At 41.1% G+C, this 15171-nt stretch overlaps 1 protein-coding gene across 1 annotated transcript in view; it reads left to right on the top strand.

The window, feature by feature from the left end:
• The first annotated feature begins 3277 nt into the window (after nucleotides 1–3277).
• LOC105028079 (transmembrane protein 164) overlaps nucleotides 3278–15171 on the top strand; it is a 44117-nt gene continuing 32223 nt past the window's right edge. The window contains exon 1 of the mRNA XM_010900548.3: nucleotides 3278–4572. Within this exon, the coding sequence (XP_010898850.1) occupies nucleotides 4135–4572 (438 nt within the window). The 5' untranslated portion in view covers nucleotides 3278–4134. The remainder of the gene's footprint in view (nucleotides 4573–15171) is intronic.

The following is a 15171-nucleotide window of genomic DNA, read 5'->3' as shown; positions in this document are numbered from 1 at the left end:
CCTCAATGTGTGTCATCAATTGTGATAGTGATATGGCAAGTCAAGCTTTATTTTCAGAACCATATTCAGACATGGACCACATCCAAATAGTATTAATTGACATTCCATCCATCCCTCTTCTTCCGCTTATCCGGGGCTGGGTCGCGGGGGCAGCAGTCTAAGCAGAGATGCCCAGACTTCCCACTCCCTAGACACTTCCTCTAGCTCTTCCGGGGGGACACCGAGGCGTTCCCAGGCCACCCGGGAGACATAGTCCCTCCAGCGTGTCCCATAGGTGAGAGTAGGAACGTAGATTGACCGGTAAATCGAGAGCTTCGCCTTGCGACTCAGCTTTTTCTTCATCACAACAGACCGATACATCGACCGCATTACTGCAGAAGCTGCACCGATCCATCTGTCAATCTCCCGTTCCATCCTTCCCTCACTCGTGAACAAGACCCCTAGATACTTAAACTCCTCCACTTGAGGCAGGCACTCTCCACCAACCTGAAGTGGGCAAGCCACCCTTTTCCGACTGAGGACGATGGCCTCAGATTTGGAAGTACTGATTTTCATCCACACCGCTTCACACTCGACTGCAAATCATCCCAGTGCATGCTGAAGGTCCTGGTTTGAAGGGGCCAACACGACAACATCATCCGCAAAGAGCAGAGACGAAATCGTGTGGTTTGGGGACCACACGATTTCATTGACATTGAATATAGCAAATATACATAACAAAACAAATGGAAAACAAAATCAACTAACAAGTCTCACTCTCAGCAAAGAAATCTGCATGCTCATTGAAAACACGCTTCCTGCGTAATGCAGCTTGTGCCAGATCCTCCAGCAATGCAAGAGTTGCCATTTTGGACAAGTCAAAATGCCTCAGTGTTGCCTTTTATATTATTTAACTGGTTTAACTAAATTGCCTTCAACGTTCCATTCTATTACTTTCTAATTTACTTAATTATTCAATTAGGCTTAAATGTTTTTATGTTTATGAATTCAATAGCACCCTGAGAAAACCTGTTAGAATAAGTGTCTATAAAAGCAATACATTAATAAACTATTAATGTATTATCTTTTTTCTTTATCGCTGTTCAGAAAAATGAATCAATGTCACCTGTTTTGGAGCAAATGAAAGTGACAACAGGTGCACTGGAGAGGCAACAGCAAGACAGCCCACAAAAAGGGAATGGTTTTGCAGGTGGTGGCCACAGACAATTGCATCTCCTCATCCTTCTTGACTGATTGTTCTCTAGTTTTGTTTTTTGCTACTGTCCTTGTCACTATGTCCTTTAGTGGGACCTGTGCTCACAGCCCAGCACCAAGCAGCTTGAGTGGCATTTGCCACAGAACACCAGAATTGACAAGTTTGCCGTTGGCGCCCCGTTCTTTTCACAGATGAGAGCAGGTTCACATTGAGCACATGTAACAGACATGAGAGTCTGGAGACTTTTCTGCCTGCAACATCATCCAACATGACTGGTTTGGCGGTGGGTCAGTGATGGTTTGGGGAGGCATATTCTTGAAAGGTCACACAGACCTCCACATGCTAGCCAACAGTATCCTGACTGCTGTTAGGTACCGAGAAGAAAACCTTACACTGGTGCAGTGGGCCCTGGGTTCCTCCTGGTGCAGGACAATGCCCAGCCTCATGTGGCCAGAATCTGTAAGCAGTTCCTGGATGACAAAGGTATTGATGCCATTGACTGACCCTCATCTTCCCCAGGCCTGAATCTAATTGAGAACCTCTGGGACGTTATGTATCAGTGCATCCGAAGCCGCCAAGTTGCACCACAGACTGTCCAGTAGCTCACTGATGCCCTGATCCAGGTCTGGGAGGAGATCCTCCCCAGGACACCATCCAACATTTAATCAGGAGCATGCCCAGACGTTGTTGGGAGTGCATACAAGCATGTGGGGGCCATACACCCTACTGAGTCACATTATGAGTAGGAACAGCCTGTGATTTCAATTGTTCAATCAATCAATCAAATGTATTTTTACAACAGCAGTTGCCACAAAGTGCTTTACAGAGACACCCGGCCTTAAACAAGGAGCAAACAACAGTAGTGTTGTAATTGTTTACTTTTGTTTTTATTTTGAGTTTGAATTCAGCCCACAATTGGTTGGTGATTTTGGTTTCCATTGACTGTTGTTACATAACTTGGTTCTCAACAAATAAAACAATGTACAGTATAGATTTTGATCTTTAATATATTTTGTTCATCAAGGTCCAATGTGAGATTTAAATGTTCCCTTATAAAAAATTTTGCAGTTTAGTTTATGATTTGGTCCAATATGTCAATCCGTTCTCCATTTGGTCAGTGGCATTTCATTAACAGTTTGACTTTTCTACCACAAGGTGCAGAGGTGTCCATACATTTGCACACATTCTCTTGATTAATCCCACATTTTGCTTAGAACATTTCTGTTTGTAGGCAACCTTGATAAATGAGGGCCCAGGAGCCTACTTGCTGTTCTACTTCATCATTAATTGCACTTACCTGGTGTCCCTGATCTAAATGAATCCCTGATTAGAGAGTTCCAATGAAAACCAACTCGGAGGTCCACAATTCAGAGGGTTTCATAATGTTCTCGACTTTGTACCTTAATTGCATATATTGACATAGACTTTTTCCAAACTTTAAGTATGATTGCCATCAATTAATTCATTGTAAAGTGCATTTTCGACAGAAACAAATAAGATACTACGACTAATTATCGCCGACATTTAATTGCTTTTAATTGTGGTTAATACATTTATTTTGACAACGGGTGGAAGTTTATTATATTTGTTTCGGACTAAACAAATCAAGGTTAATACACATGCAAGCACAGTTCAGGAACGTTCTGTGTAAATGCCTGGTTCAGTACCAATAGATCGGAAAGTGACAGACTTCCAAGCAAACGGAACGCACCTCTGAAATGGGAATCACGGAAACTTCGCGATGGAGGCGTATTTCCATCCGGGTTCTTTGGGATTCCCCCGAAAGAATTTCACGACTGAAGCCCACTTATCTGGTTGATTCGGATAATCTGAATTGAGCCCCTTTGCTGTGGACGGTTATACCCAACATAGGACCTATGAAGTAATAATAAACTTTAATGAACACCTTAATACATAAGGTTTCTTTTTAGAAATAATTTGCCACCTCACAGAGCTATTTTTGAACATGGCTGCTATTTGTAAACGAATAGTATATTTTATACATCCGATCAGATATTGAATTATTGTACGTATAATGCAGCTGCAGGTATCTCAGCCAACGTTATTTGGAAAGTGGGCGGGGTTTACGAAGCTATCCAAATACGGAAATCATTTTCCTAGCGTGATACGAAAATTGAAAGCGTTTTTGAGAATTTGGATGGGTAGGGCTACAATGATTTTAGGGAAATAGTTACGAATTTGTATATAATACAACGTACATAGAAGACTCGGCGTTCTAGCTAGAATTGCAATAATTGAAACGCACGTGGACTCAGTAGTATTACTTAGCTTGCTATTGCTAGTTTAATGTAATCTCTACAGTCGTGCTTGATCGATGTCAAATCTTCGAGATCCCGCTTGCTGGTGACAAATCGTGCTACTGTGTGACAGCCATGACCTTAATGGAAGAGAAATAGCAACGGAAGGACTACAGCTCGACGTCGTAGATTATTTGGGACAGTTTTTTTTCCTCACCGCCCAGTTAGCCATATCTTTGGTTGCAATTGCTAACCTTCTCTAGCTAGCGTTAATTGCCACTGCTAATTGGTGTCTAAACCAAGGCATAATGCTATTAACAAATAAAAAAACGTGGTTACTTGTATCCTTTAGCTAGGTGGAGTTTGTACAAAACTTTAATTTTTGTATTTATGTTTATGGTCAGTGTTTTATCTGGCTACCCAGCTATCATTTGAGTGTTCGCGTTTCCATTGTAATGACAAGCAGCTAATTAGCTCGATACACCCACGTTGTAATTTGGTTTTGCGGTTGCACTTAAGCCGGACTCAGAGTTCGAGTCCATACAACCTAGCTGAGGACAGTAGCTGAGTTGCCACTATTACGTTTACCTGTCAAGAAAGGCAGGCAGTGGCAGCTGTGGTGGATACATTTCTGCCTCTGCTTTATAGAGTGATCACAACCGAGGGGAAATACTGCAGTTCATGTTTCGACAAGAAGTCAGTGTGCTATCTTTTATTCCGTCTTGTTCGTACCTTTTCCAATACGAGAAGAGGAATATGTCTAGATATAACATTTACAGTCTATTAGACTGGTTGTATGGCGGCGTAGACCCAAAGTTTGAAGGCAACGGGGGCCCAGAATGTGCCGCCTTTCTTGCACCGCAACAACGTATCAGCGAGAGTTTTGTCATGGTGCTGATTTCCATCGTGGAAGTTGTTGTCGCACTGAGAAAAATCAACATTTGTAAAGAACTCAAAGTGATCGCAAAAGATGGACCAAGGACGAAAGAGGACAGTTTGACCAAGAACCTGTTGCTGGTTGCGCTATGTATGACGTTTGGTGTAGAGGTCGGATTCAAATTCGCCACGAAGACCGTGATATACTTACTGAATCCATGTCATGTTATCACCATGGTGCAGGTAAGATTCCACAGTAGCAGTTCGCCCTCAAACACCTTTACACCCTTACAAAAACGTTACTCACTTCACCTTAGAGTTTCTGTTGATTATTTTTAGTTGACATTTTAGACATTACCAGGCGCTCTAATCCTGTGTAATTTACATCTTATCCGACTTTGTGGGACATCCACACGAATCAGTAATACTAAGTACAATATACTCAGTGTAGTAGCTATCAGCATTCAAGTGCAAGCCGGGCAGAGCTGCTTTAAATTCGCCTGAGTTATAGGTTATCTAGTATCATCAAACAAGTGGTTCAAATTCAGCATGCTGAAATGCTTTTAAGCAATATACCACAGTTGAGTTGTTTGTAGGCACGACACAATGCGGAGTGCCTGGAAACTGCCTAGTTGTGGTATTTTGGCGATATACCACACCCCTGAGTTACTTTATTGCTATTTTAATCCAGATTCCAACACAATTACAGCAGTTACAAGTGATGTGATGTCATACCCCTGATATACAGCCTCTTATAAACTGAGTAGTTTGAATGCTGATAGCCATAGTAGCCTATAAGAGACTGTATTGCGGCTATGATGCATCTTTTTACTGCCCTAATATTTTGTGTTTTAAAGCATTTCGGAGGTTTATGATATATTGCCCATACATCAGAGCTTAGGGCTGTGTCCAGGCACTCTGTTATGCTATGTTCCTCAGAGCAGCTCTTTGCAGTGGTATATTGGCCCTATACCATATATTGGCCATGTGATGTTATTGCATGCTTATAAACAATTGATTTGAATAATAAAAACCTGTTGGATGATAGCCATGGTATTTGAGATTGTAGACCATTAGTATGACATCACATCAATTTCTACTGCTCTAATTACATTGGTAAACAGTTTTTTAGGCGCCCTAAGAACAGCTCTTAGCTGCAGGGTATTGGCCATACACCACACCTCTCGTGCGTTATTGCATACTAATACCGCATCTGTCAACCAATCTGCATTCAGGATAATAAAAAAAAAAGTTTATAACAAGCCAGTTAGAAATCACAGGTGGTATGGCTATGTGCTATGTCCAGGTGCTCTGCTGTATGTTGTGCCTTACCCCTCGATCACACCTGTGGCATCAAAGCAGCAAGCTTGCAGAACATTTTGTGCAGCTATGCAATTACTCAGAATACATTGATTCTCCACAGATGTTGCATGCTGCTTTTTATTAAATGGAGAGAATCTTTTTCGCTGAGCATATTGTGTGTCAAGTAGCTACGTAGGCTACCAATTATTGTCTAGCTAGTAGCTTGCTTACATAACCATAACTATGGGTTTTAGACTATTTACTTTTCATCCCTCTATCAGTCCCATTTCTCATGAAAACCCATCACAATAAAGATTGTGAAAGCAGGTTACATAACATGAGCTTTATTACAAGCCCTTTCCTTTAAATTTAGTTCCTAATTGCAGTTACTAAACAGTACAAATAAATTAAAATGTTCTTGCTGGAGACAAATGACCAGGCGTTCAACTTGACAAATGAAATCGCAATACTACTTTGTAGTTGATTTCATTGGCCCTGGTCCAGATGATGGTAGCTAAGAAATTCCTCTCCTAAAAGCTGAAGCTCTTCAATCTGTCAGGTCCCTAACCTGTTTTCACAATTTCTGACCCTGTATGGAAAAGCACAGCAAAAGTTTAAAACTCAAATTGTGCAACATCTGCCGTACTGCATCCAAATCTGTCCAAGTACGGTAGATTTGCTACAGTGGTGTGGTGTGGTGTGGATTGATTTCTATTGAAATTAATGGACTTCTGCTTGAACGCATAAAGTTTGCAATGCCTGGTGTGAATGAGGCTTAAGAAAATGTGTGTGTGGTATATTGGACATATACCACACTCCCGTATGTCATATTGCAAAAATATACTACAGCTTTTTGCCAATCAGCATTCCGGATTTGAACCACCAGTATTATGATGCTTAATAGCTAAGACCTCTTGCTGACCTAAAGCTGGAAGTGTGGGCAAAAACCTCCACAGGGATCCGAGAGGCTGTTTAACAACTAAAGGAATAATTGCAGTCAGTGCATCTGAATTTTGCACAACCAGTTATTGGGTATTATGGGCTAATCACTTCTTTATTGTTGGGCATTGTTTTTTTACATAACCTTGAAAAAATGAAATAGCCTATACATTTTAGCTATTATTTGTTCTGTCAGGTTCCCTTTTAATGTAAGGCCTTTGATGAAGATCTGAACATTCAATTACAAAAAAAATGATAAATTGTAGAAAATCAGAAAGGGGCAAATTCTTTTTCATTGCACATCTTTAAACAAATTGAGGACTTTGATAGCATCTACAAATTCAGCTCAGTAAAACATTCTCCTGCTATGTGTTAAACTAGCCAAGCAACTGTGGCTGTTCAGCAAAATACTTGAACCAAGCCAATGTGTCGATAGTTAACTAGCAACCAACATCCATATGTTGCAAGCATGCATGGCATTCACACAAGATTTAAATATACTTATAAAAAAAAAGTTTTGTTTTATCTAACAGGTTTAAGTTTTGGTCCTACTACATTAGTGTTGAATGTGGACTAAGCGTTTCTGTGTAGAAACCTACTGTATGTACAGAGTTTGTATCCACTGACTCCATTTCAGCTAATATCCTCTTGATTAACCCGTTTTCTTAGGCATAACATATGTTTTCACTCCACTCTGTTTAGCATAGCTTCACATCTGGACTGGAGAACACCCACCCACTGGAATTAAACTAGTCAATTGGATTCAGATGTAGGAACATCTTACGCATGGATATGGCAATAGTTTATGTGGAGTTGGCCTTGTCTAATTTCATTCAGAAATACCATGATCAGCATAAGAATGTGAGGAGAGAGGGAAATGTGAAATCTTAAATGGTTACATTCCTTCAGCATTAAAAGCTGCTAGCAGTCTGACAGTGGAAACCATTTGCGATGTGCGGCTCTACTAGCTGCCTAGCTAGTACACAAAGATTGGATTGTTGTTCAGTCAGCCTCTGTCTGAACATGAGGTGTGGGTTGGGAGAGTGAACTGAGCCACAGCCAACAACATTTGGAGAGCTCTCAAATGTAGGGGTGTTTAAGAGTTGGGGCTCATCTGTTCTCATGTTGTGGATGAGGTTCCCTGTCTTCCTAAAGGGAACTCTAATTGGGACTCTAATTGTCTAATCTAATCCCACTCAAATGAAATAAAATCATTCAGGTCAATGATTGGAGAAAGGGCATGTTATGATGTAGTTGTAAATTGTTTAATTGAACACTGTAGCCCCAGGATATCCAAAGTGTAGACAGAAAAGGATTGTAATAACTTGTTACACATAGACACAATCTGTTAGAAATGTGTATCTCCTCCAGAGATTGATGCAAGTAAAGGCTTAAAGGGATAGTTTGACTCAATCATGTTTGGGTGAAATTCCTTTTATCTAGGGTGGTGTCTGAAGGTCCATGGTGTGATCATTCACAATAAGGCTTTACTTTTTTCTCAGCCTGGGGTTAGCATTATTAGCTTTCTCCAAATTCATTCTGCTGAAACTGTGATCTAGCAAAAGCTGCAATTCAAGCAGAAACTAATTTGCAAGCCCTTCCAACTTAGACTGGTGGCATTGTTTACCTCAACAAATCTGTCAATGTTGTCTTCCTGGAGAGAATGTTTGATTTTGACTATACATTTTCGACTAAGCTGATACTTCCTATGTTTAGCATTCAGTTTTGTTCAAAAGTGGCATCATTACACATCCATTTCCTGCCCCAAGAGGAATATTCTGTATACATGTTTTTTTTTTCTCTTCAATTCTAACAATACAAAGGTATCTCGTTAGACACATTGCCGTTAGTTAATTAGTAATCTAATGAGGCAATATCTTGTCCAAAGGGTATTTATGATTTACTGTCTTGGTATTCTCAGCTGCATAAATAACGCTGCAATTCTAACATTACAAAAGCATCATACACACAGATTGCAGTTAGCTAGTTAATGTTTTTAGCTAATTTGCAGTTTAGTAAGGCAATTATGATAAATTTTTATGACATAAGACTGCTTATACATAGGAACTCATCTTGACAGGTGACCTGGGTAAGGTATGAATCATCCTCCGATGTGACGTGTGTGTATAACGTACCTTTATCGTTTTGTGTTCCTTGTTTCATACTTCAACATCATGATACTATATGTTAATAATACACGAATGTTAAAACTCAATGTTTGACACTTATAAAAGGTTTTATCTTGTTTTCTTGGTCAGCAATTCATAGCCTCCAGAGGAATTCTTCAAAATGGTTGATGGATGCGGTGGGATGCAAACAATCTCAAATCTGTCAATGGCAAAGTAAAGTCATTCATTGTAACATGTCCCCAATGTAGTCGCAGAAGTCCGGTTTAGCAATATACTGTGTGTTTCGAAAGTATTCTGAGCCCTTCACATTTTTTTTGTTTTGCTTATTTCAGCAAGACAATACCAAACCACATTCTGTGTGTATTACTACAGCATGGCCCTTTAGTAAGAGTCTGGGAGCTAAACTGGCCTGTCTGCAGTCCAGACCTGTCACCCATTGGAAACATGTGGCGCATTATGAAATGAAAAATATGACAAAGGATACCCTGAACTGTTAAGCAGCTGAAATCCCATATCAAGCAGGAATGGGAATACATTTCACTTTCAAAACTACAGCAATTGGTCTCCTCAGTTCCCAAACGGTTACAGAGTAGTCTAGATAGCCTGACATCAGTTTATGTACATATGATGAGGCTCCTAGTTAAGTGTCAACCAGGATCAGGTATATCCATATACGCTGCTCAAAAGAATTAAGGGAACATATAATCAATAGTGTCTTTTTCACTACTGGTAGCATGAGGTTGTACCTGCAGACCATTCAGGTTGCACAGGTAGTCCAGCTCCACATCCACATATGCCTTCGCAAAAAGGTTTGCTGTGTCACCCAGTACAGTCTCTGTAGCATGGAGGAGATACCAGGAGATGGGCCGTTGCACGAGGAGAGCTGGACAGGGCCATAGAAGGGCATCAACCCAGCAGCAGGACCGGTATCTTCTACATTGGGTGAGGAGGAACAGGAGGAGCACTGCCAGAGCCCCACAAAATGACCTCCAGCCAGTTACTGGTTTGCATGAATTCACAGACTTTCACAGATGAGAGCAGGTTCCCACTGAGCACGTGACATACGTGAATGAGTCTGGAGATCCCGTGGTGAACGTTACGCTGCCTGCAACATCATCCAACATGACTGGTTTGGTGGTGGGTCAGTGATGGTCTGGGGAGGCATTTCCTTGGAGGGTTTCATAGACCACTGTGTGCTAGCTAGCGGTACCCTGAGTGCTGTTAGGTACCGGAATGAGCGGTACCATTGTCAGACCTTATGCTGGTGCAGTGGCCCCTGGGTTCCTCCTGGTGCAGGACAATGCCCAGGCTCATGTGGCCATAGTCTGTAGGCAGTTCCTGGATGACGAAGGCATTGATGCCCCCCCCAGGACACCATCCGCCATCTCATCAGAAGATTTTCATTGTTAATATATTTCATTAATTGAGACCCGATATGAGATTTAAGTGTTTCCTTCATTTTCTTATGAAGTAGTGTTTCCAAAATACGGTGGGATAAAATGTTAGTTTTCTTTTTGAAAACTCATAGGTAGTAATCAGGACATTGATCTTGAAATACAGATTGGTGATGATGCCTGTGGAAATCTTGTAAAGAATGATACAGGCTGAAGATCTTACTTAAACAGGCTCAACCAAAAAGAGATCTGTGCAGTATTGCTGTGTCATTCTAGTCCGGTGAATTAATCTTGGTCGCTGCCCTGGGGTCAAGAAGAAGGAAGACAGGGTTGCCTTGTCCTGTGGTTGGCCAGGCACCAGCAGGCTTAATCAGAGTTGTTGACTAGGGAATGTGTTTTAAAACAAGCGCATGTGTGCTGTTGCATCTCCTGGATGAGTGAGAAGTGTGATAAGAACTGATTCTAGCAGTTGAATAGTAATATAGTATTATGTTTTTAAGTAAAATGGGATACGATTGGACCATAGCATTTAAAAAAAAAAAAATCCTCAACTTGCCAAGATCCTCATCTTTATTTCACGTGAAAGGTGAATGAAAGGCAATTAGCAATTACAGCCTTCATTTATCACTGCAACTCCCTGTGGTAATGGGACAAAGTCAAGTACTTGGCCAGGACCTGCATGCATGTGTTGTTAAGCCACTCTGCCCTTATCAAGCTGTTCGCTCAACCAACCAGGAAGTATTTGCCAGAAGCCATACGCCCTGAAGAGAGCACGTTCCATTGTCAACCACCTTTATTGAGCCTGCAGGCAGATGTAGTCACTGGGGTGCGACAACCCTGTCTATGATGATGAGCCGATTCTGTTTCTCAAACCCTGGTCTGTGGACCACAGCTGGTTTGTGGAGAAATGCCTGCTGGTCTGTGAGTCACATCCATCAAGAAAAGTCACATTGATTGTGTTGACACTTCATAGAACCGTAGTTATGTGCATAGCTACTGGAATGCACACCATTCAGAGTTTGGCACGTATAGAGTGCTTTCCATTTTACTTCTACGGATTTGACTTTTTAGCTTTTGAATGGTTTAAGCTATCAACTTGCATACCCTTAAATATGATTCGTAGGAAGACAATCATTTCATCTATTGTTCTCTGTAATGTTCACACACATCGTACAACATATGAGAGTGAAGTGAAAAGCAATGTGAATCTCAGTTGAAAGCAATGTGTTTTCTTTTCAACATTTTAATGATTACTTGATCTTTCTAAACATGTTTATGAACTTCCCAGTACCATTTTGAGTCATTGCAGTAACTATAAAACTTTGACCTATATCCATCAGATTTATATTTGATTTACTTTAACAGTAGAATGTTTGTCTATTATGAATCCTAGATCCCGTCCCTAAAGGGAGTTTTTCCTAGGCTACGTGCTCTTGCTCTTTAGGGTTACAGTCTGGGTGCATTTGTGACAACTGCTAATCTAATACAATGTGTTATAAAATGTTTATTATGGAAGTAGCCTAAAGGCCAAATTGTTTTATTTTGTACACTTTTTCCAATAGTCCCAATTTGCCCCAAATAGAAAATGATATTGATTAAACATCTTATGCCTAGGTTCAGATAATTCATTGTTAGGGTAGTAGATAAGTGATGGTAATTGTTTTTAATAATCCAAATATTAGACATGTTTCTTGAGCGGTCCCCAGAGAAACATTGAAAACACTTCCCCATGTGTAGGGAACACTGGGGGACTCCCAGGCTCTTTTTGTTTCCGCCAGCCTAGGTTACAACCCTGGGTTACAAATGGGCTTACAGGTATTTGTCATCAAATTACCTTTTAATGTTGTATAGTTATACCTGTCCCTCTGATTGTGGCACAGAACAGCTCAAAGTATTTATATTTTCAGGCATTTGTATTCATTGTTGGAAAGCAAAGTGAATGGAGATGATCCCATGCTGCAGCAGTATACGGGCACCAGAGGCATTGGCCCAGACTGCTGGATCAACCTAGTCTGTAGTATCAGAAATATTCTAATCAAGGTAACGATAAACCAGTTCCTGGGTGTTGATGCTTTTACGGTTCTGCATTCTGGATCTGCACCTCGTGTTCCTTTTACACAGCACTGCTGAGTTGTCTTGGTGGAACCAAATGGCTAATGCTTTGGACGGTCATTATCTCATTCAATAACAGTCAGAATGACAGCCCTGGAAAGAGTTACCGATCCTAGGATGTTGCATTCGATATGTATTGAACCAGTCTCTGGAGATTAAGGACAGTGAATACTTTAATCCCAGAGTAAGAATGGGGCCAGTAAACTAGACCTGCATTCATACAGAATGTATAAACTAGACCTGCATTTGTACTGGTCTAGTTTACTGAACAATACAATTAAATAGTAAGCACTTGCATGCCATAGCCCAGCAAGGCTAAGAGTAGAAGGTTGCTAGCTCAGTGTATCACTGTTCCACCGAAAGTCAGAACAGGAAAAGTCTTCTGGCATGGGTCCTCTGGACTTTTAGGTTTTTTTTTGGTGTAGCACAGTTACCTACCTGGACACGAAACAATCAGTTCTTAGATCTCCTAATAGTGACTAGACCTATTTGAAAGGCAAAACCCTCATTTACATCAAGCCATGCTTGTTCCTGTTTTGTGGTGAAACGGGAACATTATTTGTTTATTTCACTTATGAGTGTGCCTTCACTTTAAAGTGGGTATTGTGCTAGGCTTTTTCTGTTTTGTCGTTTTCAGAAGACATTTTCTCAAGCATGTCATTTTCATGCTTATCTTGGTGTGTCAAGGTGATCACTAAGCCCCAGAACCCTCTGCTCCCAAGATGCTCAGTCCTCCACATTCAGAGGAAGCTGCTTCACAATCCATCCTGCCACACCACATACTTGCCTATAGTGCCCGTCCAATTCTCTGACCAAAGACACTACATTTTAGTCATTGCTAAATGCAGATGCTCTTAAAGGGCAAACTTTTCAAAAGAGCTTAGTGAAACAACCACACAATGTCATAAGGGCATTCTAACATTGTGTTTATCTGTATGGTCTTTCCAACACTGACCATTGCAGACAACTAATTCAAACATTTGACAAAAAACAACAGACTTGCAGTGGAACTACACTGCTCAAAAAAATGAAGGGAACACTCAAATCACACATTGGGTCTCGATGAATTAAATATATTAAAGATCAAAATCTTTACTATACATTGTGTAATTCATTGAGAACAAAATGATGTAAAAAACGACAATGGAAACTAAAATCACTGACCGATTGATGGCTAGGTTCCAACTCGCACTGAAAATCTATGTTGACAGTTGAAATCAGAGGCTGTTCCAACTTGCATGAGTTTCATCAAGGCCGCCTATAATGTGCCTCTTTAGTGTGTATGGCCCCCATGTGCCTGTATGCACTCCAGACAACGTCTGTGCATGCTCCAGAGATTGAGATGGCCGATGGTGTCTGGGGGATTTCCTCCCAGACCTGGATCAGGGCATCAGGGAGCTCCTGGACAGTCTGTGTAGCTTCTTGGTGGCGATGAATCTTCAGACTTTCATGTCTGTCACATGTGCTCAGTGTGAACCTGCTTTCATCTCTGAAGAGAACGGGGCACCAATGGTGGACCTGCCAATTCTGGTGTTCTCTGGCAAATGCCAATCGAGTGGCACGATGCTGGGCTATGCGCACAGGTCCCACTAGAGCAGAGCTGGGAAAGATAAGGCCCCCGGGCCGGATCCGGCCCATTGAGTCATTCTATCCGCCCCGCGATGCATACAAAACTTTTAAAATAATACAAAATAAAAAATACCTGACGAGGTCCGCAGATGATGTTACTTTATGAACTATTTTCAAATTTAAAGGCCTGTGGCACCCCCAGTAATAAGTACAACAGTATCGTACTGTCTGTTTAAAGTTGAAACAAGGTATTTGCGTGGCTATGATACGTAGGGACCAGCACCACAATCCACGCACGGAAGTTATCATTTGTACGTACTATACACAATTGATGGCTTGTGATCTCTGGAAATGAGCCTAAGAAAAGTTGATAACGAAAGCAGAGTATTTAAACTATTGACAGGAAAATATTTATTTGCAGATGTCGCAGGTAAAGCAACTTGCTTAATATGTTAGGCTAACGTCACAGTTAGATGATGGCAATTATACCAACATTTGCTTTGAGTGAAAATCTTCAGAAGTGAGTTCATAGTTATTAGGGCAGACATAAGTCTATTATACCTATATGACTGTTATACACTATGTAATGTAGCTTACTCTGGAGAGTAGAAAGGTAGGTTTTAAGGCAAGTACGTGTTGCAACATTTCTGTTGGGTAATAACCCTAAAAAGGGATACTTTTTTTTTGGCCTTTGCCTGCCATAATAACAGTTGTTAACAGAAAATAATTAAAGAATACATTTGTTAAAGTAAATTAAGTTCAATTATGAAAACGGTTTGGAATGGAAAATAAATATGCATAAATATAATATGCGAGTTAACAGAGTTAGCTATGTTTTGTTTTTTAGGCATGTTGGTAAAAACGTAAAAAAAAAATGCATTTTCAGTGTGGCCCCCCCAGTGAAATATATCGCCCACCCCTGCACTAGAGGTTGTCGGGCCCCAATGCCACCCTCATGGAGACTGGTCAGAAACATGCACACCAATAGCTCATTGGATGTCATTTTGTAGGGCTCTGGCAGTGCTCCTCCTGTCCCTTCTTGCACAAAGGCGCAGATACCAGTCCTGCTGCTGGGTTGATGCCCTTCTACGGCCCTGTCCAGCTGTCCTTCTAGCAACTGCAGGAATGGATGTGCCATCCTGGAGGAGCTGGACTGCCTGTGCAACATGAATGGGCTGCAGGTTCCACCTCATGCTAACAGTAGTGACAAGGACACTAGCAAAACACAAAACTAGGGAAGAATCAGTCAGGAAGAAAAAGGAGAGACAGACTGTCTGTGGCCAACACCTGCAAAACCATTCCCTTTTTGGAGGTTGTCATGCAGTTGCCTCTCCAATGCACCTGCTGTCACAGGTGACATTGATTCACAATTGCTTATGCTTCCTGATATCCCTGAA

The sequence above is a fragment of the Esox lucius genome, chromosome 7 (assembly GCF_011004845.1).
Source record: "Esox lucius isolate fEsoLuc1 chromosome 7, fEsoLuc1.pri, whole genome shotgun sequence".
NCBI lineage: Eukaryota > Metazoa > Chordata > Actinopteri > Esociformes > Esocidae > Esox > Esox lucius.
The sequence above is the reverse complement of the archived record's forward strand: the minus strand, read 5'-3'. Positions and strand labels throughout refer to the sequence as shown.